This window comes from Pieris brassicae, chromosome 2 (genome assembly GCF_905147105.1).
Source record: "Pieris brassicae chromosome 2, ilPieBrab1.1, whole genome shotgun sequence".
In the NCBI taxonomy this organism is placed as follows: Eukaryota; Metazoa; Arthropoda; class Insecta; order Lepidoptera; family Pieridae; genus Pieris; species Pieris brassicae.
In genome coordinates this window covers 3,064,010-3,090,100 of record NC_059666.1, presented here as the reverse complement: position 1 = coordinate 3,090,100, position 26,091 = coordinate 3,064,010, and the positions used below count along the sequence as shown (strand labels likewise).

General features: G+C 34.0%; 1 protein-coding gene across 1 annotated transcript in view; it reads left to right on the top strand.

Moving 5' to 3' along the window:
• The window catches only part of LOC123718092 (DNA polymerase epsilon catalytic subunit 1), a 45,167-nt gene that overhangs the window by 1,762 nt on the left and 17,314 nt on the right, over positions 1-26,091 (top strand). Inside the window, exons 5-29 of the mRNA XM_045674478.1 lie at positions 88-408; positions 633-733; positions 1,786-1,927; positions 2,683-2,815; positions 3,652-3,765; positions 4,443-4,617; positions 6,274-6,541; positions 6,972-7,081; positions 7,912-8,030; positions 8,734-8,873; positions 9,494-9,676; positions 11,310-11,428; positions 13,569-13,687; positions 14,446-14,647; positions 15,698-16,019; positions 17,123-17,354; positions 18,068-18,232; positions 18,586-18,747; positions 19,752-19,839; positions 20,219-20,334; positions 22,456-22,685; positions 23,107-23,232; positions 23,822-23,912; positions 24,582-24,763; positions 25,819-26,015. Coding sequence (XP_045530434.1) covers positions 88-408; positions 633-733; positions 1,786-1,927; positions 2,683-2,815; positions 3,652-3,765; positions 4,443-4,617; positions 6,274-6,541; positions 6,972-7,081; positions 7,912-8,030; positions 8,734-8,873; positions 9,494-9,676; positions 11,310-11,428; positions 13,569-13,687; positions 14,446-14,647; positions 15,698-16,019; positions 17,123-17,354; positions 18,068-18,232; positions 18,586-18,747; positions 19,752-19,839; positions 20,219-20,334; positions 22,456-22,685; positions 23,107-23,232; positions 23,822-23,912; positions 24,582-24,763; positions 25,819-26,015 — 4,157 coding nt within the window. The remainder of the gene's footprint in view (positions 1-87; positions 409-632; positions 734-1,785; positions 1,928-2,682; positions 2,816-3,651; positions 3,766-4,442; positions 4,618-6,273; positions 6,542-6,971; positions 7,082-7,911; positions 8,031-8,733; positions 8,874-9,493; positions 9,677-11,309; positions 11,429-13,568; positions 13,688-14,445; positions 14,648-15,697; positions 16,020-17,122; positions 17,355-18,067; positions 18,233-18,585; positions 18,748-19,751; positions 19,840-20,218; positions 20,335-22,455; positions 22,686-23,106; positions 23,233-23,821; positions 23,913-24,581; positions 24,764-25,818; positions 26,016-26,091) is intronic.

The window sequence follows — 26,091 nt, the reverse complement described above, 5'->3', positions numbered from 1 at the left end:
TTAATTTTTAGTAATGTAACTGATACATATAAAATTGTATGTGATTTTTTTGAATTGGCTACATTCTTTTTTTATTTAATTTCACAGAGAACATGATGTGCCATACCATGTCCGAGTGTCAATTGACATGCAAATATTTTGTGGTACGTGGTATACAGTCAAGCCCAGAGGAATAGAGACTCCTATATTTACAAAAAGAGACGACATCCTCGAAAGACCAGATCCGATAGTGTTAGCATTTGATATAGAGACCACCAAACTGCCACTGAAATTCCCCGATTCACAGACTGATCAAATTATGATGATTTCCTATATGATTGATGGACAGGGTTATTTAATTACTAATAGGGAAATTATATCAACTGATGTAGAGGATTTTGAATACACACCTAAACCTGAGTTTGAGGGGTAAGAGTAAAATATATGTACTTTTTTATTTATATATTATTATGTGTAGATATTTTGAAACTATTTCTCTTTTACTTATTATATTTTTTTTTATTTGAGGAAACAGCATTAACTAAGATCAGTAATTCGGCTGTGTTGTCTTAAATAAGTTGTAAAAAATTATGTTTTGTTATGTATTAAAGCTTTGAGACATATTAATTTTGTATAAAAAAATTTTTTTTTAGGCAATTTATAATTTTTAATGAAGTAAATGAATTGGGACTAATACAAAAGTTTTTTGACCACATCATGGATGTCAAGCCTCATATTTTTGTGACATACAATGGTAAGATTGTTTTACTCCCTGTAGTCCAGTCAATTTAGACATAAAAATAGTGGTCAAATAACAAAAAAACCCGGAGAGCCAAAAATTGGTGGAAAGTATTACAAATAAAGTTGTAAAAAGTTATTCGGAGTCAAAGGTCAAAATTTGAGGTTTTCGATTTTTTTTCGAAAACGGTAAGTTTTATCAAAAAGTGTTTTTTGGAAATGTTGATCTTAAAATTCTCAAAAAAAATATCTCAGGAATGGTAACTCTTAGGAAAAAAATCATAACGAGAATTTTCGTAGAGAACTTTTTTTGATAAAACTTACCGTTTACATCTATATTGACCGGACTACTGGAATGTTATTTGAATTTAAAAAAAAAAATTGTATACTATAATTTTTATATGTAATCAGAAAAAAACATTAACAAAAACAATTGCTAAGAAGTATTCGAGACATGGACTTAGGTAAATGTAATAGATAAGCATTTATTGTTTTGTTTTTATAAAATTGAACTTTTTGAGTATACAACTTAATAAACAAAAAATGTGTGTGTGTGTCAGCTACGACGCACGATTGGAGTTTACTCCATATGAACGATAATTATGATATATATAATATAAAAAAGGGTAAATGAACGCATCTGCTAAAATGATAAGAGAAACAAACATATAACTGTAATTATTCGGATTATTTATATTACTTCAATAAAGCATATTACATAAAGTATGTTACAAAACAATATAAATAATAATAATAACAATAATAATTGTGTTCAATTTTTACAAATCCAATTTTAGAGAGAGAATGAGATGGAATCATTCTTTTACACGTTCAATCCTACAGATATATATGTGTGTCTCTTTCTACGTAACGCCTCAACTTTTCGTGTTACACTTGATTTTACTCCTCATAAAATTTCCGTACCGGGCCTTATTAATAATATTATTAATATTACTCAAATATTAATAATATTATATGCTCTTAAGGAGCAAACTCCAAAAATATATGAAAGTACTAGACTGTCTTAAAAACTTTTGTCATATAAATTTATGCTTTATTGTTAAATAGGTGACTTTTTCGATTGGCCATTTGTGGAGGCCAGAGCTGCGATCCTTGGTCTAGATATGAAGCAAGAGATTGGTTTTAGCAAAGTTACGGCCAGAGATGGCACATATGCCTGCAGACCTGCTATGCATATGGATTGTTTATGGTATGTCTATATACTTGAATTATACACTTAAGATATTTTTTTTAAATTGTTTAATACTTTTAGTTGTTTGTATAGTTTATATAAATTTTCGTTTTTAAAATGGAAGTTCCTTCTTTACTGAACTAAATTACTTAAGTGGTTTAGGATTTGAGGCATACTATTGTTATACCAATATATCTGTTATAATAATAAAGAAAAGTGTGTGCGTACAAAGTACACATGTCAGAAGTGAAAATTCTTTGTAAATTAATTATTACTAAGGCAAAAGACCTAAAAGATGATCACTCTATGTATTTGAATATCTATATTTACACTGTTTACACACTGTATACGAGCTAATGATAATATAAATAATAAAAATCTACGTTTACTGCACAAGACGTTATGCGACAGAATTGCCATCTAAAGTTCTAATATGTAACTACTAAACGAATAAATCAACCAATCGCGTTTATTTTTTCTCGATCTCCCTTTCTCACTCTCTCCCTCTTCTTCGACAAAAACGCTGCACATCATTGACGTGACGTTTCGTAAAAAAATTACCCTCAGGCGCTTAAAGAAGTTTCACTTCAAAAATCTTTTGATGTTATGTTCTATAATTTATATATTTTTTTTACAAATTATAGATTATTACAGTTAAATATCTTAAGAAAATCCCACTCGAAATATTGTCAAAGGCATTCTAGATTATATGCGATGCGCGTTAATCTGCACAGATCGGTTGTATTAACTAGTTTCTTATATTTAACGTTTAGTTGGGTAAAAAGAGACTCATACTTGCCAGTGGGATCTCAAGGTTTAAAGGCTGTCGCTAAAGCTAAACTCCGATATGATCCAGTCGAGCTCGACCCTGAAGATATGTGCAGAATGGCGGCTGAACAACCACAGGTACAATATTCATCCAATAAAGTCCATTAAAATATTTGACAGGAATTTATAAAATATCTTACCGTGTGCATTGGTGTGCATCTTCGTCATGTGGAGTTCATATTTAGTTCCAGCTTGGGGCACCTATTTGACAAGTTTCTTTATTGTTCACTGCTGGTGCAGAAACATTCGCCTAGTTACAAGGATTTAAAGAATTTAAATTCATTGCTTTAACGATTGGCTTTCTATTACTTATATATTTATATATATAATCGCTACCAATCGGTTTCCTGTTTATCTGAACGTTAATGTAATTGTGTGTCCGTCTTTTTAAATAATTTAAGTCCTTGAAGAAAGTATTTGGAACATGAAATTTTTACTGCACTCATATTGCCCGGATAACACTTTGTAATTATTTAATTTATATAGCAAATATTTTATTAGAAAACGTTAATCCGTACCAATAATATAAAGCTAGAGTTTGAACACGCTAACTTTCATGTTTAATTGCATTGAGGCTATAAACTTAATAAATAATGGGCACAAAAACATTAAAAAACTTCTACGAGATATATTAGGTATATATATATATATCAAAAAATGGAGCTTATTTCTCTGGTATGCGTTGAATGTTCGACACTGCTTCAGGGCGGATTTGATGTTTTCCTCATTTTCGGGTCTACATAAATATGAGATAATGTATGTAGCTAAAATCTACAAATATGGTGACGTCATGCTCGCTAACAAAGTTATTCCGATCTTCGTAAATTGCTGCTTCGGGTTAGGCTGGTTAAGAATCCCTTATGTTGAAAGAAGCGCAACATTCTTTTTCCCATATGTTTTTTATATATTTTAAGGTACTATCAAACTATTCTGTGTCTGACGCAGTAGCGACCTACTACCTCTACATGAAGTATGTTCATCCATTCATATTTGCGTTATGTACAATTATCCCCTTGGAGCCAGATGAGGTAAGAAACACATACAAACAATATGTTACAGAATAATAGAAGCTTGTATATTATAATAAATACTGATTGCGTTTACTGAAGAAACTTCTTTTAAGGCAGTATGTCTAATGTCCATCGAAATATTTTCGAACCAATTCGACTTAAGGTCCTTTCAGAAAAGAGCGCGCCAATTCTTAAAAGGCTGGCAACGCCCTCGCCAGTCCTCTGGCATTGAGAGTGCCCATGGACCATTAGCCTCTAAAAATAGTAAATTATAGTCTGAATTTATACAGAACTAGTGGCGCTTGATCCCTTAATCTTAGCATCTGGTTTTTGTATGTTTCGTGATTCTTTGTTTCTATTAATAATTAAGTAGGTGGTCAGCCTTCTGTGCCTGATACACGCCGTAGGCTTTTTGGGTCTAAGGCCTGCCTCACGATGTTTTACCTCACAGAACGAGCTAGTGTTGCCCACATATACAGAAAGTCCATTGGTGCACAGCTGGTGCTGGAACCTGCGACCACAGTGATGACAGTCTTACGCTGACATTGCTCTCTATGCATCCATCTTTAGTCTATGTATCGTCTGTCACTAATTGCTATAAAAAAATACATTTCTCGTATTTTGAAATAAAAGCAGATATCTCGTTACACAAATTTCTTAATAATAAACTTAATATTGAACCTTTGTTTTTAAAGGTACTACGCAAAGGGTCAGGTACGCTTTGCGAGGCATTACTCATGGTGCAGGCTTTCCATGCGAATATAGTGTTTCCGAATAAACAAGTTGAGGAATTAAATAAGCTGACAGCCGATGGCCATGTGTTGGAAACTGAAACATACGTAGGCGGGCATGTCGAAGCCTTGGAGTCCGGTAAGACTAAATTGTGAATTGTATTATTTTGGTAATATTTTTTGTTCAAAATGTTACCACAAAAACCCACATTGGGTTAACTTAATTTTTTATACTTATTGTGATAAAAACTTTTCCTATTTTGAACTTACAAGCTCCACAAGTGCCTACCTGCAAGTCCTACCCTCACTATACAATTAGGGCTACCCTCACTTTTTAAATTTGTGTCGACACGTAACTCTGTACTTACTGAATGTAAATTAAATTAAAAAATGCAGTTAAATAAATTGCATTATTCTTAAATATAAACTACACTTTTTTTTAATGATTTAGTATAATGTTATTATAATGGTCATAACCACTATTGAAAATAAATGCATTCATATGAGAGATTGGTTTGACAGACATGATTTCTGTTTTATTTATGATACAGTGGTATATATATTTAAAAAAAATACAGACACTCACAGTGAACAATACATGCACGTGCATCAATGACAACGCATCAATGTGCACAACATTTAAAGGGAAACATTACAATACAAATATTAAATTCAAAAACATATTTCTTCTTTGAAATTGCTATTAGTGACGAAACAATGGCTGCAGCATTTTACGCTTGAAGACATGAAAACTGTCATAAAAGGATCAGCCTAGCATGTCCTCAAAGCAACGTTAACTGTAGATAGAGATCTCATTATATAGCCTACAGTCTCCACTTCCATTATCATTACTGAGATTTCGTCACAACTTAGAATTTTAAATCACAGCTTCCATACTTAGGATGACGTGGTGCAGAGATTTAGAAATAAAGTAGGGAACGCGATGCTATTTGAAGTTATAGTACTGAGATTCGAATGTTAATACTGTTACGAAGACGGGTCGACTGCAATGTTTCTAGATTTTTCTACTAGTTAGAGAACTTTTCAGCAGGCTGTAATATGATTTCTGACCGTTTCAGGAGAGGGTTAATCACATATTAGAAAATTGTAATTTCCATAATGTTACCCTATTTTTCAGGAAGCTGAAACCTTTTTTCAGTCAGTTTCAGAACATGTGTAGTCGATTGGTGCAGTTTTCAGGAGACCCGTTTTCAGGCGTTTTCAGGCCTAGATATACCCCTTTGATGAAGGAATATTCTACACCGAACTTTCTAGGTGTGAGACAAGGACGAAATGATACGAGAGAGAAGATCAGAACTTTCTCGAAACTAGACTGAGCACTCTAGAACGCCGTACGACAAGGACGGAGCAACGTGCGAAAGAGACAAAGAGTGCGGACGTTCTAGAATTGTGCAATCGCTACTCAGTAGCAAGCCCGCCTAGAAAGTTCTCGAATATTGTTTAGAATTATTCCCAGGGATATATAAGCGAGCCGAAACGCGACTAGTCGCCTTTACTTTTGAATGCGATAACACGAGAAGAACACCGAAGCGATAAAGTGCGAATAAAGTGATTACAAGTGATAAAGTACAGTGTGAAGAGTGCATAAGTGAAGTAATTAGTGACTGTGTTTTTGTGTGTTATTAGTGCATCTCTGCAATTAATTTGTGCCCATAAATTCCTCATTGATTTTTCAAGAAATAAACCCTTGAATAAATTCACGGCATTTTCTATCCGATCCCCTAGCTCGTAACAATACAAATGTTTCGTAACGTGAACAAATTAATAATTTCAGGAGTATTCAGAGCCGATATAAAATGCAAATTTCGTATAGTACCATCAGCGGTGGATAAACTAATAGAGAATATTGAGAAAACAATGAAACACGCTATAGAAGTTGAGGAGGGAATTCCTTTGGAACTGGTTGATAATTTCGATGAGGTCTGTGGGGAAATTAAGGCTAAATTGCAGCATATGCGTGACCATCCCAGAAGGGATGAAAATCCATTGATATACCATTTGGATGTTGGTGCTATGTACCCGAACATTATTTTGACGAATAGGTATGTTTTTAAGTGTGCTCTTTACTTTAAGGCAGTTCTGGCCACGCCCCACAAGTATGTGGAACAACCCCACCCCCTGAAGTATTTATATTTATTTAAGTCTTCTGGAATTGATAGTGTCACTTAACATTATATAAGCCTCCTCCCGTAAGCTCTATAAAAAAACTTGCCTTAAAATATATATATATATATATATATATATGTAGTATATTTTAATTAATTCTTCTCACAGATATTGTTTAAAAAGTGTGTCCTATTCATATTCCACGTCCAATGTGTTTATTTCTCAATTATTTATTTAAATTTAAGATCAGGTAGATTATACCTTTTTTTACAGACTGATTGTGTAAAAATATTCTGAAAGAATATAATGTGTGTATAAAAAAATCACGAATTTCATATTGAAAAGTATAGGTATTTTTTTGTAAAGATTGCAGCCGTCCGCCATGGTCTGCCCAAGCGTCTGTGCAGTGTGTGACTATAATCGGCCTGGAGCTGACTGCCAAAGGCATATGGACTGGATGTGGAGGGGAGAATATTGTAAGTGGCTGTTAAACCGCTAGTGCAGTGCAGTTAGCATTTGATAGATTTATTTTCTATTTTTGATAGATTTATTTTATCTTCTCTATAGCCAACATATATATAAATCTATCAAATGCACGAATTTAACCATATAAACAGTTACATTCTAACATAAAATACAAAAATAATTTTTACCCTTTACTAAAACCATTTTTTCACGAAAATGTATAGCTGCAAGATTGTGGAAATATTTTTAGTATGTCCAGGATATATTGCCAAACATTTTTTTAATATTCGATGAATGTTTATGGTCCCAGCCGTATGTCCGGAACGATCGCTTTGCAATCTGCAATATTTCTCAGCCATATTATTGCTGTCTCACTTTACGGCCTAAGTGCGTCCCTTTTTCATGCTACGTGAAGTTTATTACGATTCGTTCGAGTAGAACTAGCAAAGCCATGCATGTAGACCGTGTAAAGATAAAATAATGAGCCATATACAAGTACCGGCAAACATCTTGAACAAATGTCCTTGCCTGCGCAGACGCATATTTTAGCTATCACACCGAAGGGGGGGGGGTTAGAGTAACGTGTCGATCGCGTGATTGGTAAATCATTTGAAGTTTGTGTACCACTCCCGTGTTGAATGCTCAAGAAGTTTTCCGGTATCTGTACTTTTGCAAAATTGTTGCTGAGATATACATTTTTCAGCCAGCACGCATTAAAATGTTTGTTTGCATATCCGGGACATAGTCGGCAATGATGATGTATTTTATTAAAAGTCTAGCCCCTTTAAAACCCTCAACAAATAAATATAGTGATATGACATTTATATTTTTTTGTTTGCAGTGCCGGCCACGAGAAGTGAGTACCAGCGCATCCAACAACAGCTGGAGACTGAGAAATTTCCACCCTTGAATCCTGGGGGACCTCCACGAGCGTTTCACTCATTGCCAAAAGAGGAACAGGTATATAGTAACTTATGTGGTCTAATGTAGGGATACCATGTTGTAAATACGGACCAAGGATTCATAAAATTATAATTTTTTTTTAATTTTTAAATTAATCTGTGGAAAAAAAACCTCAACACTGGGGTGGACCAATAGACTTTCTATTTGTGCCTTTAGCAGTCGCTCGTACGGTGAAGATAAACGTAGACAAAATCCTGGGGGACCTCCACGAGCATTTCACTCATTGCCAAAAGAGGAACAGGTATATAGGAACTTATGTGGTCTAATGTAGGGATACCATGTAGTAAATACGGACCAAGGATTCATAAAATTATAGTTTTTTTTTTTAATTTTTAAATTAATCTGTGGAAAAAAAACCTCAACACTGGGGTGGACCAATAGACTTTCTATTTGTGCCTTTAGCAGTCGCTCGTACGGTGAAGGAAAACATAGACAAAAACCCGACTCGATAAGCCGGCACTTACTTGGCTTTAAAAAAATATATCACGAAACAGATACAGAAATCTGAAGCCTAATCGTGTGATACGGGTTTTTTCTATAAAAATGAAATGTTCAATAGAAACCATAGACACGCGGTTACGATCTTAAACCTCTTAGATCAGAGATTCAACATAATCATCCATCATGAATAATTACATTGGGTGCTGCATAGAGTGCTTCTTTAAATTTTCGTTACCTAATATATTTATAAAAAAATTAGGCTGCCTATGAGAAGAGACGTCTAGCGGATTACTGTAAAGTGGCGTACAAGAAGAGCAAGGTCACGCGCATGGAAGTGCGCACAACAACCATATGTCAGAAGGAAAATTCATTCTACGTTGACACTGTGAGAGCCTTTAGGTAAATATTAATTTTAAAACGTCTTTTAATAACGCAAAATTAGAGGTTATCAATTCAATATGTAATTTTTTGAAAGAAAACCATTTTTAAAACGGATTAAAGCTAATGTTTTATTATAAACTTATAAAAATAACATAAATTTAAATTTATCCGACGTTTCGCGTGCTTTACAGCGTGCGTGGTCACGGTGACTGAAGCTTCAATCCGATAAAAAAGTTTTTTTTTTAAATGTGTAAAAGCTATGTTAACAGAAGACAATGCTAAGAAGTAATTTGTTCGTAATATTTATATTAAATCTAAATTTAAAAAAAAATGTTTTACTTTTGCGTAAATGTTTTTGTGCAGCCCCCATTAGTGCTGTCGCTCAGTATCTCATGCTTAATAGAACTCTCTTAATATAATTTGTACGCGGCTCGGCATGATAAGCAAATTCACTGATAAATGATAAGCTTCAATGGAGAGTCATTTAACAAAAAAAAAATTGGATTAATGAATGTTGTAACCATGATAAACATGCTCACTATTTTGGATGCAAGTACATCGTTATCATAACAAATAAAATTTACGTTTTATAAGTCCGGGTTCGGGAGTTATTTACATAAATTTGTTTTTTTTTTCAGAGACCGTCGTTACGAATACAAAGCTTTAAACAAACAGGCCAAAGCGCTAGTCGCTGCGGCGGTGGCGAGCGGAGACGCGGCGGAAGTAAAGTCGGCTAAGAGTCGCGAAGTTTTATACGACTCGCTCCAATTAGCCCACAAGTGTATATTGAACTCTTTCTATGGATATGTTATGAGGCGAGGGTGAGTATTCCTATAATTGACGCCTAAATAAAGGGTTACTAACTGTCAAGAGACAAACGTTTTTTTGTGTAAAATATCCCTTTTTATTACAATAATAAATCGTTTATTTGTAAAGTGGTGCATTCATATTTAATTATAAAAAAAACCGCACAATCAGCCATATAAAAATAGGCATGCAAATGTAGTGTAAATTGTCATAATGTCAAAATAATAACAGTTCATTTATTTATAATTGTATAGGTGTGAATTAAAATTACTACCTAAAGTAAAAAAATATATAATTTAAGTTATTTGATATATTTGACAGTATGTAACTAAATTGTTATTGTAAGTAATTTGTAAAGACACATACACAGACACAAACATCTAAATAATGCATAAAATATTGTTACGAGCTAGGGGATCGGATAGAAAATGCCGTGGATTTATTCAAGGGTTTATTTCTTGATAAATCAATGAGGAATTTATGGGCACAAATTAATTGCAGAGATGCACTAATAACACACAAAAACACAGTCACTAATTACTTCACTTATGCACACTTCACACAGTACTTTATCACTTGTAATCACTTTATCGCTCCGGTGTTTCTCTCGTGTTATCGCATTCCAAACTAAAGGCGACTAGTCGCGTTTCGGCTCGCTTATATATCCCTGGGAATAATTCAAACAATATTCGAGAACTTTCTAGGCGGGCTTGCTACTGAGTAGCGATTGCACAATTCTAGAACGTCCGCACTCTTTGTCTCTTTCGCACGTTGCTCCGTCCTTGTCGTACGGCGTTCTAGAGTTCTCAGTCTAGTTTCGAAAAAGTTCTCATCTCTCTCTCTCTCTCGTATCATTTCGTCCTTGTCTCACACCTAGAAAGTGCGGTCTAGTATATTCTCTACTACACATGTTCTGAAACCGACTGAAAAAAGGTTTCAGCTTCCTGAAAACTAGGGTAACATTATGGAAATTACAATTTTCTAATATGTGATTGACCCTGAAACGGTCAGAAATCAAATTACAGCCTGCTGAAAAGTTCTCTAACTAGTGGAAAAAACTAGAAACATTGCAGTCGACCCGTCTTCGTAACAATATATTAAAACAATAATTGTATACCTTAGTCAAAAGAGGTATGTTTTGAATATAGTAAGCCAATATATATATATTTATTTAACGTCCTTCGATTTAACGACGAAGTCCCTAAAGCGTTGAAATCAATTGGCTTTGGTTGTAGCTTTTCTTCCATACAATGTAACACTCTACATAGCATTACACCCACTGCCAATAACGACAACAGTACTTTTTAAGTTGCTAAAATTAAAAAGTTGCGCAGTTGTGCACGTTCTTTTGTCGCTTCATTATAAGCCCGCAATAAACTCGACCTTCGGCATCATGCATACGAACTTTTGAATAAATTCGATATTTTGTTGACAAATTGGGATTGCTTGCACGTGTACACTGTTGTTGACTAATAAGTAGGAGTTATGTATTATATATACGTTTTTCTTTTCTCCATTAAACGATAACTCTATAACGCCATAAAATGCACAGTTCGTTCAGTATTGTTATATAGAGTATACACTGTAAATTGGTTTTTAAAATCTTATCAAATAGCCTATTATAATGTTTATTTTATTACTTTCAAGCGCTCGCTGGCACAGTATGGAAATGGCGGGCATTGTTTGTTATACGGGCGCTAACATTATCATGAAAGCGAGAGAAATCATTGAGCAAGTCGGTCGACCTTTGGAACTGGATACAGATGGTAATAATTAACAATATAACCTTAATATGGTTTAATGTTCCTGTATTAGACCACATAATATTCTACAGCTGAGTTTCATTATCGGACGTCAAGGCAGAATACATAGAAGCCTCCGTAACACCTCGACGTCCGTCGTTCTACAACTGAGCGTTGTGTTAAGGTAACTACACCGCACCACTGCCATGTGGAACTGAACGACTTAGGGCCCATAGTATTGTCTCTTGTTAAAATAGCTTTTACACATTAAGAAAAACACTTTTTGAACGGATTAAAGCTATGTATTAGATTTAATTAATTAATTTTACATTTTTTTTCCGACGTTTCGCGTGCCACCGTGACCACGCACGCTGAAAAGCACGCGAAACGAAATTTAGAATTATGTAAATAATTATAAGTTTTTAATAATAATACATAGCTTCAATCCGTTCAAAAAGTGATTTTCTTGACTTAGGGGCCTTCAAGAAAAGAGCGTACCAGTTCTTGAAAGGCCGGTAACGCACTTGAGAGCCTTCTGGCAATGTGAGTGTCCATGGGCGGTAATATCGCTTAAGATTGGGTGAGCCTCTTGCCCGTTTGCCTCGTATTACATACAAAACATAACTTCTTAGTACCTGTTTATGTTTTGGTAAAGAGCTGTGTGACCGTGCAGGTTCTCCAGGATTCAAGGGATATTTCTCAGTTTTCAGATGTTGTTGGATGCGTTGGTATATACTTAGAAAAACAAATATTAATGATTTATGTAACTATAATTATTAGTTCAGAGCAATCATAGCTCTGATACTGTAATTCTTCTCTTCTCCTTATATTTGTATTTTATGTTAGAATATAACTGTTTATTTGATAATTTTCTCTCTTTCATCTAATGTCGTCTATTTGTATAAATTATAATCGTACAATTATAATTTATACTTTAAGACAAATTATATTTATTTATTTTATTTATTTATTTACACTTCGTTACACTACAACAAAATTATAATTAGCAGCGGGTTCAAAGCACCGATAATTAGGTCCGTTATTCTAGAATCAAATTTAAATCTTGCTTCAAGACTTGTCAAATCATTTTTTTATGAAGTTTATATTTGATTGCGCTTGAGAAAAATTAGAATATCTATGACCCAACTCGGTACAAAGTCTATGAATGACAACGTTCCTGTACTGTCAAAAATCAAGGTTTTCTCGGCTATCATTGGTCAAAAAAAAATTATTCGCTATAGTTTAAAACAACAATAGAATAGTTAGTTGATACGATCGTAATATACGATATTATATTTTAATTTTTCTTAGACAAATATCAATATTAGTTAAAGGAACCAGTAGCGCTTCACCACCTCTTTCGTATCTTGACTTTTTTTTAATTGTTATTATAAAAAGATTAAAACTTTTTATTTAAGTTGATATTTTATTAGGTATTAAGTCGTCTTTAGACTTATTCAATAAAAACATTTTTGTTTTAAGAAAAACACTTTTTGTACGGATTGAAGCTATGTATTATTATTAAAAACTTATAATTATTTCTGACGACAAAAAAATAGTATTGTCTTTTGTTAAAATAGCTTCTACACATTAAGAAAACACTTTTTAACCGGTGAGTCACCGTGACCACGCACGCTGTAAAGCGAAACCTCGGAAAAAATTAAAATTATGTAAATATTAATAAGTTTTTAACAATAATATATAGCTTCAATCCGTTTAAAAAGTATTTTCCTAATATTTTTTTTAAATATATATTCCTAGGTAATTTCCCGACTATGTAGTCCTCGGAGGTATTTAATAGCTTACGTATGGTATTGCGAAACCTGGATGATTAAACAGTACTATGTATTTCTATTAACCACTTTTTTATGACTTTTACAGCAAATCCCAGAAAGATGCCTCTTAACCTAACCTAATGTTGAACATTATTTTCTTTAAACTCATCTCTGTATGCCCTTTAGTAGCTTGTTCAGTGTTAAACCTTTCGTATCCATACATTCGGACAGTCGGTCCAATAAAAACATTGTTAATGCTAACTTTAATTCATTATTGATCGACAACCGGAATTTGTTGAAACGTTTTTTTGTTATATGCGTTATTTAAAATCAATTTCAAACATTAATATTTTTTACAAATACTAAATTAATATTATATATCTTTCCAGGTATCTGGTGTATTCTGCCTTCATCATTTCCGGAAAATGTAACTGTACGTACCACTCATCAAAAGAAGAAGAAAATCAACATATCATACCCTAATGCGGTTTTAAATGCCATGGTTAAGGTAAGGAAACCAAGTTTTATAACTAGTTCCTTAACCCCCTTGCCCCGTGAGGGGACACATGGCTGGTAACGAGACCCTTTAAGCCAAGTCTTATTTTAGGGATCGCGATTTTCACTTGTTTTTCAAATGTATTTATATAAGGGAGACAGTCTTGAGTGTGTTTCATCGATAACTTTTGTAAGCAAAAAGTCAATTGTTGGGTATCGAATGCCGTCCTTCCTGGCCAATAACCTTAATATAGTCATTAGAGAGAGCGATGAAGTGACCTAGTAGTGCGCGACCCGTATCTCTGAAGTCGTAGGTTCAATCTCCGGCTGTGCTATCGACTTTCTATGTATGTGCGCCTTTTACATTCGTATATTGAAGAAAAATATCGTGATGAAACCGGCATGCCTTAGACAAATGATCACGAAAACGTAACAGATACATTTTTATGTTTCTTTGTCAAATATACTAAATAATTTGTATTTACATAAAAACGGCCCTCACATTGTATATAATTTTAGTTACTATATGTATGTCGCAGTAAAGTAGTTAAATCAGAGAGTTAATTGAATCTCTAGACAGTTAATTAAAAATCGATTCGTTCACTCACTTGTCTGACGGAACTTTAGCGACTTGATTTAATATCGACATTTAATTAACTGCCTAGAGATTCAATTAACTCTCTGATTTACCTATTTTACAGCGACATGTATATATAATAAATAATTTTAAAGTGCTTTTAACTCAATATAAGGAAAAATACTTTTTTATAGGACCACTTCACCAACGACCAATATTACGAATTAATGGATCCAGCTGAGAAAAAGTATGAAAAGCGCGCGGAAAATTCAATTTTCTTCGAAGTAGATGGTCCGTATTTGGCGATGGTGTTGCCAGCTTCGAAAGAAGAGGGGAAAAGGCTTAAAAAACGATATGCTGTTTTCAATTTTGATGGTTCTTTGGCGGAATTGAAAGGTAATAAAATGATAAAAGCATACTTAACACAGGCTACTTTTAGCGTTTTAGCTAGATTGTCAATCAAATTTGAATCTAGTTTTAAGAGGTGTGTAAGATTTTTTCTGTTTGAAGTTTGCCAATATTGACAGCGCTCTAGAGATACAAATTAGAATATTGAAATTAGATGTTAGATGAGTTAATTTCGTTTGTGGTATTTGGATAAGTTTTTATGGACTTTAATGTGAATTTATCAATTTAATTTGACGTTTCAAACGCTCTACTGTAGTCGTGATCAGCTATAGAATGCGTTAATAACGTTAAAACACACATAACTATTAATGTAGCAGTAACTGGCTAAGAAAACACTTTTTAAACGGATTGAAGCTATGTATCATTATTATTAACATATATTTAATCGATACCAACTCCGGGGAAATAAATACAGATAACACAACTTTTTCTACAGCTGTGATACTTTTGACATTCAACACCTTTTGTCTTCAGTCACCGTGACCATGCACGCTGTAAAGCACGCGAAACGTCGGAAAATTTTAAATGTAAAATTATGTAAATAATAATAATTTTATAGTAATAATACATAGCTTCAATCCGTTTAAAAAAGTGTTTTCTTAATGTGTAAAAGCCATGTTAACAAAAGACAGTAACTGGCTATTCAATTCAAAATCATAAATAAAAAAAAATCTATATTAAGTAAATAGTCTTAAATCTATACTTTAGTACATGCCTTTTAACTTCGAGAACCTGGGTTAGGGATGAACGCTCTTTCCTATATCTTAATACTTAATCTAACAACGCAAAACAGTGTAGGGACTGAAATAATTTATGCAATTGCATACTTTAAAAACCCAATATCTGGCGAATGTTGATATTAAATCGTAATAACTAAACAAGTGAGTTAAACAAAAATCAAACAGAAAGAAAGATCGCACCATCACCACCAAGAGCGAATCGAATCTTTAAAGGCTGGCAACGCACTCGCGAGCTCTGTCCTGTCGGCCCATGAGCCATCGCTTAAAATCAAGTAATCTGAACTTAATATTTTTTCAGGTTTTGAAGTAAAACGTCGAGGTGAGCTGCAATTAATAAAAATATTCCAATCGTCAGTGTTCGAGGCATTCTTAAAAGGCAACGACTTAAAGTCATGTTACAGCGCAGTCGCTAAAGTGGCTGATTACTGGCTTGACGTGTTATACAGCAAAGGGTGTAATATGCCGGATTCGGAATTGTTCGAACTTATATCGGAAAATCGATCTATGTCAAAGAAATTAGAGGACTACGGAGGGCAGAAATCAACTTCTATCTCAACTGCGAAGAGGCTAGCTGAGTTTCTTGGAGATCAGATGGTTAAAGATGCTGGCTTGGCTTGTAGGTGAGTTAATGAAGACGAATAATAAAGAATCATATTCATGTAATGGTGACCAAAGATTATTGATTGTCCGTTTCATTTTACATAATATATTTTTGTATATAGTCGCAGTAACTCAGGGTTACTGAACATATGGATCACGGTTTGTTCCGACTTCACATTAAAACGAAATGCCGCCGAGATTCAGTCTTGTTATCTCTATACTGGACCAATTCGTATCCAAGCACTAGGATCGTTTAAATATTAATTTATATTATAATAGGCCTTAGCAAGCAGTTCTACTTTAATGTACGATTTCAATTTATTCTTTGACAACATTAAATCTCACTAGGGATTTTATAGAAAAAAACGTATACAGTTGGAAAGAATTACTCGTTTTATGAAACCTTGTGCTTGCTACGCTAATTTTGTTATTATTACAATTATTGAAGCTACTGTTATTTTTAATGATATGTGTATGTCGCAGTAAAGTAGTTGAATCAGAGAGTTAATTGAATCTCTAGACAGTTAATTAAATGTCGATATTCAATCAAGCCGCTAGCATTTTGATTGAAATATAGCAGCGTCGAAAACGAACTATCTTTTTGACCGAAAGCCAGCGTGTTGATTAACAATGTGCTGAGAGCTTGGAATATCCGTGTTTTGCTTTATTGTAAATTGTTAGGTTAGGTTAGTCTTGAAGCTTAGGAACGTTTAGGAAACTCGTTAAACGTTTCGTTCATTCACTTGAATATTGTTAGTTAAAAATCTGAGTATCGATTTTTAATTAACTGTCTAGATATTCAATTAACTCTCTGATTTTAACTACTTTACTGCGACATATATACTAGATGAAAATACAGCAATTATTTATAATTATTTGTTACACAATACAAAAACGAACACAAGAATACATAGAAACTACAATAATAAATAGATGTAATTTAACAAATAACACATAAATCTCTAATTTATTGATAGTTATAAAGCACGGACTATAAATAAACCTTGTACATATTTTTGACATATCTTGTATCTGTGATGTGTCTGTTATATATCCCTTATTGATAAATACATGTCCAAATAGAACATTTACTCTCATGACTTTAAATAAAATTTCCACACAGATTCATAATATCGCGTAAACCAGATGGTGCACCAGTTACCGAACGAGCGATACCTCTAGCAATATTCCAATCTCCTGCAGCAGTCAAACGACACCATTTACGACGTTGGCTTAAAGACAATACGATTTCTGAAGACATTGACATAAGAGATGTTTTGGATTGGTCATATTATATCGAGCGATTGAGTGGGGCCATACAAAAGATTATTACTATACCGGCTGCTATGCAAGGTGTAAGTATATTTAGATTTCGGTAAAATTTAATTCTAACTAACATTCGTCCCTTTCTAATGGTTTATACGCTGTGGTAAAAAGTGATTACTATTATTCAATGTAAATTAATTTTTAATTTTGACCTGGACAGGATCTGAATTGTAAATAGATTAGATATATAAAATAAATTTATAAATAGATTAAGCTGCCATTAACTTCCACCAGATTTGCACTTTTTGCATTTCTTAAAATATTCAACTTACGTAGCAATTACGAATGGTTATATATTTAGGAACCGGACGTTAGGAGCGTTCAAGTATTACGTCACGCAATCTTTGGAGATTCTTGACACCCCCCCCCCCCCCCTCCTGAAACGGACCGTAACTTATATGTGGTGTAAAGTACTGGAAAGTCGAAAATAAGCTATCAATAACGCGTAATTCAATCCCCGCTCCGAATCTTAACGTTTTACAAGAGGACCCCCTCCCCCTAAAATTTGTTACGTACGTTACGTTGTTACTTGAACGCTCCCTTAGCTGAAATAAAGAACTTTAATAAAATTTGTTTTTTTAATTAGACCAAAGGCCTCTTGCCTCTTTTCTAACATTTCTTAAAACAATATTTTTTGTACTAATATTTTCACTACATATACCCAAGAGATTTTATTTTTATTATAATACATATATGGTTCTAAGCGGAGAACAATATCAAATAAACATACTGTTATTGACAGTTAGACAACCCTGTACCACGAGTTCAATACCCCGATTGGCTGCACAAGAAAATGTTAGCGAAAAGCGATAAATTCAAAACCAGGAAAATCACGGACATGTTTAGTGTGAAGCCTAAAGAAATGGCTGTAAGTGACGAGCCATCTACAAGCCATACCGATTCCGAGGTAAATGTAAATCCTCCTGTATTTAATACAGTCAAAAAATATCGTCTAATAAACCGCTTACGTACGCACGTACGTAAGTTTACTATAATCCTGAATATTAAATAAAAATATGTGTTGCTGGGTTTTGTATTCCAATGCCTGTAGAAAAGTCTGATGCAATAAATTCACAGATAAGCACAGGAATCTGTGGCCAAGAGTGAGCTGTAGCGCGGTAGATGTTCTATTTGCCTATACTTTGTATTAATTAATTGGAATAAAATACTGAGTGAGCAATATCCACGCGAGACTGCCTCGGTTTCTACAAGGCTGCATAACGGGACCATAAATAATGAAAAATTGTAACCTTATTACAGAATACAATAATAGACATGGAAGATATCGGCAAAGAAACGACTGATAAGGAAATACGTCCCATAGTACATACAGTGAAACGTAAGAGAGATGAATCTCCAGTAAAGGAAGCTGCCTCTTGGCGAGAGGCGTTAGGATCACCACCGCCGTTTGGAAATACAAAGGTAACTTTATTTGGAATAATTAAAGCGGATACAAATTACTAAATTTTATTTGAATTATTATTTCCTTGTAAGGAGCCAGGAAGCGATCAAGTATTACGTAAGTAATTGGGGGGGGGGGGGGGTTTCTCTTGTAAAACGTTACGATGCGGGGCGGGGATTGAATTACGCTTTATTGTTAATATTATTTTCGACTTTCCAGTACTTTACACCACATAATGGTAAGTTTTAGGTGTAAAGAGTCACGGGGGGTGGTCACGAAACGTTTTACTATTGGATACAGAAAACGTTACGGTGCGTTTTATGAGGGGGGGGGGGGGTCCAGAACCTCCAAAAATTGCGTGACGTAATACTTGAACGATCCCTAAGTACTATGATGACGTCATATACTGAGTCGCGCAGACAAAGTTATTCCGGCCGCTAAGGACAACTTCTTGATCTTAGCCTGGGCTCTAGTGGGGATTGGGGCCTTCGGTCTGGCCAGTCAATGATTCAATGATCGAGGATCATTATTTAGGTTGGAGAAACAGTACACCATCGTTCCTCAAGATTACTTTCAAATGAGATTAATTAAAAGAGGGGGGAGGGAGAGGGGGGGTGTAATACAGTGAGATACGTATAATTTTCCGATGAAAGCACGATTCCATATATGAATGTCCTTGTTTACCTATATGAATAAAGTTATTTTGAGTTGTGAGTTTGAACTCTATCCACTATAGCGGTTAATTATTTAGTTTATTTATTTATAAAAAAAAGTTATGTTGCTACGTCATGAAAAATAAATTCTGATAGTACGAATATAACTTTAATTATATATTAAAAAGGAAGAAAAGAGTGGGTCTGTAAGAATGAAGTTTTATACCGACAGTATATACACTTTATTTTCCTTGTATACATGTATGTATATAAACATTGCTTTCCCACTCGATTCTAGGTTTATATTTGGAAGATTTTTAACATATTTTTATTAGTGATGTAACCAAGTAATGAAGAACTATTGTACACAGGAAGAACGTATTGCGTGGATTGTCTTCCAGAAGAAAAAATGGAAATGGCAAATAGAACAAAGAGGTCGACATAATCGAAGTAAAAAAGGTGATGTGTCTTTTGTATGAAACTTATTACAAATATAAATGATTCATAGGATCTATTACCATGACGAGTATATTATATTATTGGAAAACGGACTGGAGGCTCATCTGATGTTACATTATAACGCCAAATGCTCACAATGCCAAAAGGGTCGCAAGTGTGTTGTCGGCCTTTTTAAGAATTGGTACAATATCCGTTGGGATTAAAAATTATAAATTGTTGTTGCGCTGTTTTTCACATCAGAATCCGCTTTAACGGTCAACGATTAAACATGGCGTACTTTAACATTTTAAAGGTTAAAGAATGATAACTGACTTTTATTGTATTACCTCAAATTACGTGATAATATTTTAATATAATGAAGCTTATATTTTATTTGCAGGTAAAATAGATGATATGGCAACACTTCCAAAGACAGTCGGTGCATCGAATACCTTAGGAGGTTTTATTAAAAGGGCACAGCGCACATTGCTGAATACTCCATGGCAGATTATTCAGGTATAATTTATTTTTTAAGGATATTTAAGACATTGTAGATATTTTATCGTATAAATTTATAACAATTACTGGTGAACCATCTAGAAAAACTAAAAAAAATATAATTGGTAAAGTGCAATAAGTACATAAATCATATAAAAAAAGAAAATATATAGAATCAACTGTAAGCTTAATCTAAAATAATACAAAAAAATTAATAAAATAAACTATAAACTAAAAAACTAATTTCACGAATTCATGTATGCAATACAGATAATAAGAAATTACAAAAGTCACGATTAAGCAGGACATGGTTAAGAAGTGACTGTGTAGAAGATTTTTAAAACACTTTAGAAGAGCCAACTTGCCTTTGAATTTCGTCAATTAATTTATTAATTGTATTTTAATCGATATTTCCTCGTAGGTGCTATGTTCCATTCCACTCGGATACAACCAACCTCTAATTTTAGTCCAGGGACTTTTTGCAAGTCTAAATTTTTTACTAAAAAGTTTACGTCTCGCGAGATACGCTCCGGCTACATCAGTTTAGTATATTTCATTGCGAGTGCTGAACGCCTGTCATTGCAAAGAGTTCCGACAAATGTTGACAGTCGATACAAGTTGCAATGACGGTTCCGCACGTGTAGTTGTCGGAACTCTTTGCTCTTTTCGCACTCGTAATTAAATATACTATTTTGTATACAATATTTATGGGCGAGCCGGAGCGCAATTCCGCAAGGCTCGCCCTTCAGTTATGTTTGCCGCCTTTATATTAGGTCTTTACATATGAAATTGGCGTTTTGTCGTACTGGCTACTTTGACCTCAAATACCTCCTCTTTGGTAAGGAATTCCAAATTCAAATTTGTACAGCTATTTACTCATGTATTTGTGCTTCGATGACCGTCATTCATTTGTTTTTTTCTGTTTGCGTCACTCATTTTACAAAATGGAAAACTTAAAGTATCGCATTATTTAAGAGTACGAGTTCCGCCGTGGCACTAGTGCTGCGGAAACGACTCGAAGGGTGAATGATGTGTAAGGCGGTCATGTTGCAAAAGAAAACACAGTTCGTTTTTGGTTCCATCGTTTTCGTTCTGGAAATTTCGACCTGCAGAACAAGCCCCGTGGACGGCCTGAGACCCAAGTTGATAATGAAGTATTGAAGGCTATTGTGGAAGCGGATCCATCGCAAACCACGTCCGACTTAGCTGCAGGGATCAATGAACTACCTATGAGATGACAAAAGTGCATAGAAAACAATGGTTCATACTTTGATTATGATATATTACATTTAAAAATATTCGACTTTTTGTTCCTCCCATACAAAACGCCAATTTCATATGTAAGGACCTAATATATTCGGTAATTTCTTCGCAGAACCGTTCCAGGCATTTTCTGTGCTTTATTAACATGTTCTGCAGGCCTTTACGGTCTACAGTCATCTGTATTTCTCCAGGTTGTGCCTGAACGACCTCTATTGGAATCAGTCACTTACTCCACTTAAAACATTTATTTATTAAGAAGATTAACAGCACAATACAGAAATAGATGTATATTACAATGTAGGCCAATTGTATTGTCTTCTGTTAAAATAGCTTTTACACATTAATAAAAACACTTTTTGAACGGATTGAAGCTATGTATTATTATTAAAACTTCGGGGCAATAAATACAGATAAAACAACTTTCTCTGCAGCTGTGACACTTTTGACATTTAACACCTTTCGTCTTCAGTCACCGTGACCACGCACGCTGAAAAGCACGCGAAACGTCGGAAAAAATTTAAAATTTAGAATTATGTAAATAAGTATAAGTTTTTATAATAATACATAGCTTTAATCCGTTCAAAAAGTGTTTTTCTTAATGTGGGCCAATTAAATTCTTCACATAGATTTTTTTTTCAAATAAGCAGGAAAACATACCAATGATGTTGGTTGTAGAATAAAAAATAAAAATGGAAATTTAAGTAGTTGACAATGAATCATCCATCATGATCGAAATAATTTTGCGTCAAAGCTCTCCTTGCTGTCACGACACTCGCGGCGAACATATCAATGTCAATTGTCAACTCATTAAATCTGTTCGCTGCTCTAACCATAAAGTTACTCCATAACCTTTCTTATGCAATTTTTTAATTACAGATAGCAGAAACAGCAGAGCCGGGTCTATTCCGTCTTTGGGCTTTAGTGAATAACGAGTTACATCAAATAAAGCTGACGGTACCGAGAATATTTTACGTAAATCGCCGAGTTGCTATCGAGGAGACCGGGCAGTACTACCGTAAATGCAACCGCGTTCTACCGCGAGCGCATCCCGCCGTACATCTTTATCAGTATACGGTGCCTGAGCATTTGTATAGGGAGAAGAGACAGTAAGTTTAAAATCTGTATATTTTTACCGTATTTACTGCTTTTAGTCAAATTTTAATTTAGTACTTTGTAGCAGTAATTTTATTCTCAAATACCCTCGATTCGTTTAAAAAATATACGTTTTTTACGACATGTATTTAACTTAAGACCAGACTTAAGTATTTAAGTGTAACCTAATTTTCTAAGGATATTCTACATATGAAAGTGTCTCACTTACTTACAGTCTCTATAAAGGCGAAGGCACTCTGTTCTTGTCTATTGTTTTTTTTACCATGCAATTGACAATTCCAACGACAAAGATACGGAGTCTTAATTAATGTAGAGAATTTTTTTTCGGAATCCGGAACCGGAACTTCAACGTACTAACCAATACTTGTCATATATATGTATGTGAATTACACAATTTTGTATTTATCCTTTCAGAGAACTCATGAGCGAATTGTCTGCACCAGAGATAGAAGGAATATATGAGACCCAAATGAGTCTGGAGTTTAGAGTTCTCGTACAACTTGGATGTATTTGCAGTGTGGACCAACAAGAAGCAAGAAGGTATTACAACAAAAATAAATTATGGTGTTGACTGACTTTATAGAACAGGAGGCAATCGGGCAGGAGGCCCATGGTAACTCTCAGTGCCAGAGGCTTCGCGAGTGCGTTGCCGGCCTATTACGAATTGGCATGCGCTTTTCTTGAAGTACCCTAAGTGGAATTAGTTAGGAAATACTTCAGTTGGCAGCTGGTTCCACATAGTGGTGGTGCGACGGCAGTGATTACCGTCGATTTAAAAAAAACAATGCAACGCTACAGCCTTCTGGGAGTCAGAAAATCTTGAGAAAGATTATTCAGATTTCTGTATCGGTATGGTGTTTTTTTTTTCTAGACAAGTGATCACCCTGTCAAAACTTTCACCGTATAAGCAAGTGTTAAAAGAGTGGTGAAGAGTTTACTGCCAGTTCTTCTCTTCCGTTCTACGCCCTTGACAAATGGCAGTAAATGTAAAATTAGAAGCATTTATAACGTATTTCTTTTTTGACGTTCATAGGTGTACATTGTTTTACCTATATAAATAATTGAATTTGAATGCGCATGCGCACATAAATAATTCGACTATCATCGCTTTTAAAACTTAATCTTGCAGGTTACTACAGGTCGGTTCAAACATGGATACATTTACGTTAAGTCAACTGCAGTTTAAAAGTGTAGCTCATCAACCGTATTTACAGAAACAGGTAAGTGTTGTTTTGTATAATAAATATACGAAATAAATAAATAATACTTTTATATATGTAGAGCATATCCGTTTTCACAACTGATATTATTCTACATTTTTTTAATCTAAAATACGAAACTATTCGAATATTTCGATTTGATTTTATAAGTTCTTTGATTTGAGAGGAGAGTTTACCGTATTGACTGGACATTAAATGTTTGACAATCACAAAACTAATAAATATTTTGTTTTTGTTAAATTATTTTTCGTAAATCAAAAACCAATAACTTCAGCCGTTCTCGAATTGAAGTGTTCGAACAAACCCGGCTTTCTTTTATTAATATATATGTACTAAAGAAAGTTGAAATGATTGAAGAGCATCATTAATGTTTAAAAGTATGTAATAAATTATACATTTTAACTGTTAAGTTGTAAATTAAGTAACTTTATAAATTATATCTATTTTATTGTCAAAAAATTATCTGTGACACTAACAATTTCATGTATTCAAACTGTCAAATTCAAAAATAGAATAATTTAATTAAAATGGCTCACAATTGAGGGTATTATTCTTCGATAGATCTGTACGAACTGTCAAATTCAAAAAATAGAATATTTCATTATTACACTTAGTACCTAAATCCATGTTTTATGTTATTCCGTCACACATCTGATGTATTTGTTATAGGACGACATATCACCAATAAAGCACATATTCATCTATCAGCACTCAGCACCGAACTCAAGCCGAAGTATGTGGTCCCTTATACTTGGTCCCAGCAAGCGAGCTTATATCTTTGTATTGGATACTGTCAAAACCAATCAAGTGCCAAATATGAACACGCTGTATCTCGCCGAAAGGACTGCTAAGTAAGTTATTCTAAGTGAATAAATGGAATACAAATGGTAAAAATAGACGCCCTATTTAGGACATTGAAGCTTGTAATATAATAGCAATAATTTGAGTATAAATTAAAGATAAAACCGGTAAATACAGTTTGGTCTCCACAACATGGGAATGACATATGACACGTGACCATTGTGATACAAAGTCGTTTGGCTTTAGTGGGTTTCGCGTCTCGATACGTGAAATTGTGTTAATAAACATAGTATTTTGCAGTGTTACATTGTGGGTACAAAATAAAATATTAAAAAAATTAAATCTATACTAATATACGACTTATCACTTATAGGGTAATTAACAGTATTTTTATATTGTCTACTAGCTGTGCGATAAGCTGTTGTAGAATACGTTTGAATGTCAAAAAGTCTTCTATAAAACTGTAAACACTTTGCTCTATAGTCAATAGTTCCGCAGTACGCGATTTAGAATTTTTTTTATTCGTCTTTTTCATATACCTATATTTTGCGAATATAGCAAGAGCATACTAGAATACGGTACAGTTGATAATTCGATTGGAGCGGTTACGAAAAAAAATAACTGTGGCTTCTGCTTTTCTCCAGCAGCAAATTAATTTAGGTATCGTTTGCAATTAAAATATTCAACAATCACGGTGATTGCCCCAACTTTTTAGCATAATTTCGTCTACCATATATATGCCAGGAATCCCTTCATTCCATTTGCCCTTCCTTTCCGGAGAACGCGTTTTGGCCAAACCTCACCCATATCCAGATAGACCATTCTGTTAAGCTCTCTGATACGGGTCTGGATATCCATATTTGCTCCCCTCACACTATAAAATCGAATTATATTTAGTTTTCATATAAATTATCTTATTTTTGGTTTATTTCTTTTTATAAATAAATATTACATAGCCTATGATCATCAGTGATAAAGTTGGGTTCAAATAGTGAAAGGATTTTTCAAATCAGTTCTGTAGTTTTAGAGCCTTTTCAATACAAACAATCAAATATTTCCCTTTCTAGTATGAGTATAGATATTATATTTAAATTATTATCTACAGAATAAACCTAGGCACAGTAGAGAGCACGATACCCGGTTCAGAGTTAAATTGGGAGGTAACAGTGGAGACGGAAGCACGAGCTATTTACCGCGGTATACAGAGGGCGCTGCAGAGGTATCGGGACGAGAAGTTTGGTCCTACAGTACTCGCGCTACAGGCAGCACTATCGCCTGCAGCGTTGACTTCGCTCATGCCAGGTAAGTTGACTTTATTTATTTTAGATAAGTTGACTTTACTTATGCCAGACAAGTGGACTTTGCTTATGCCAGACAA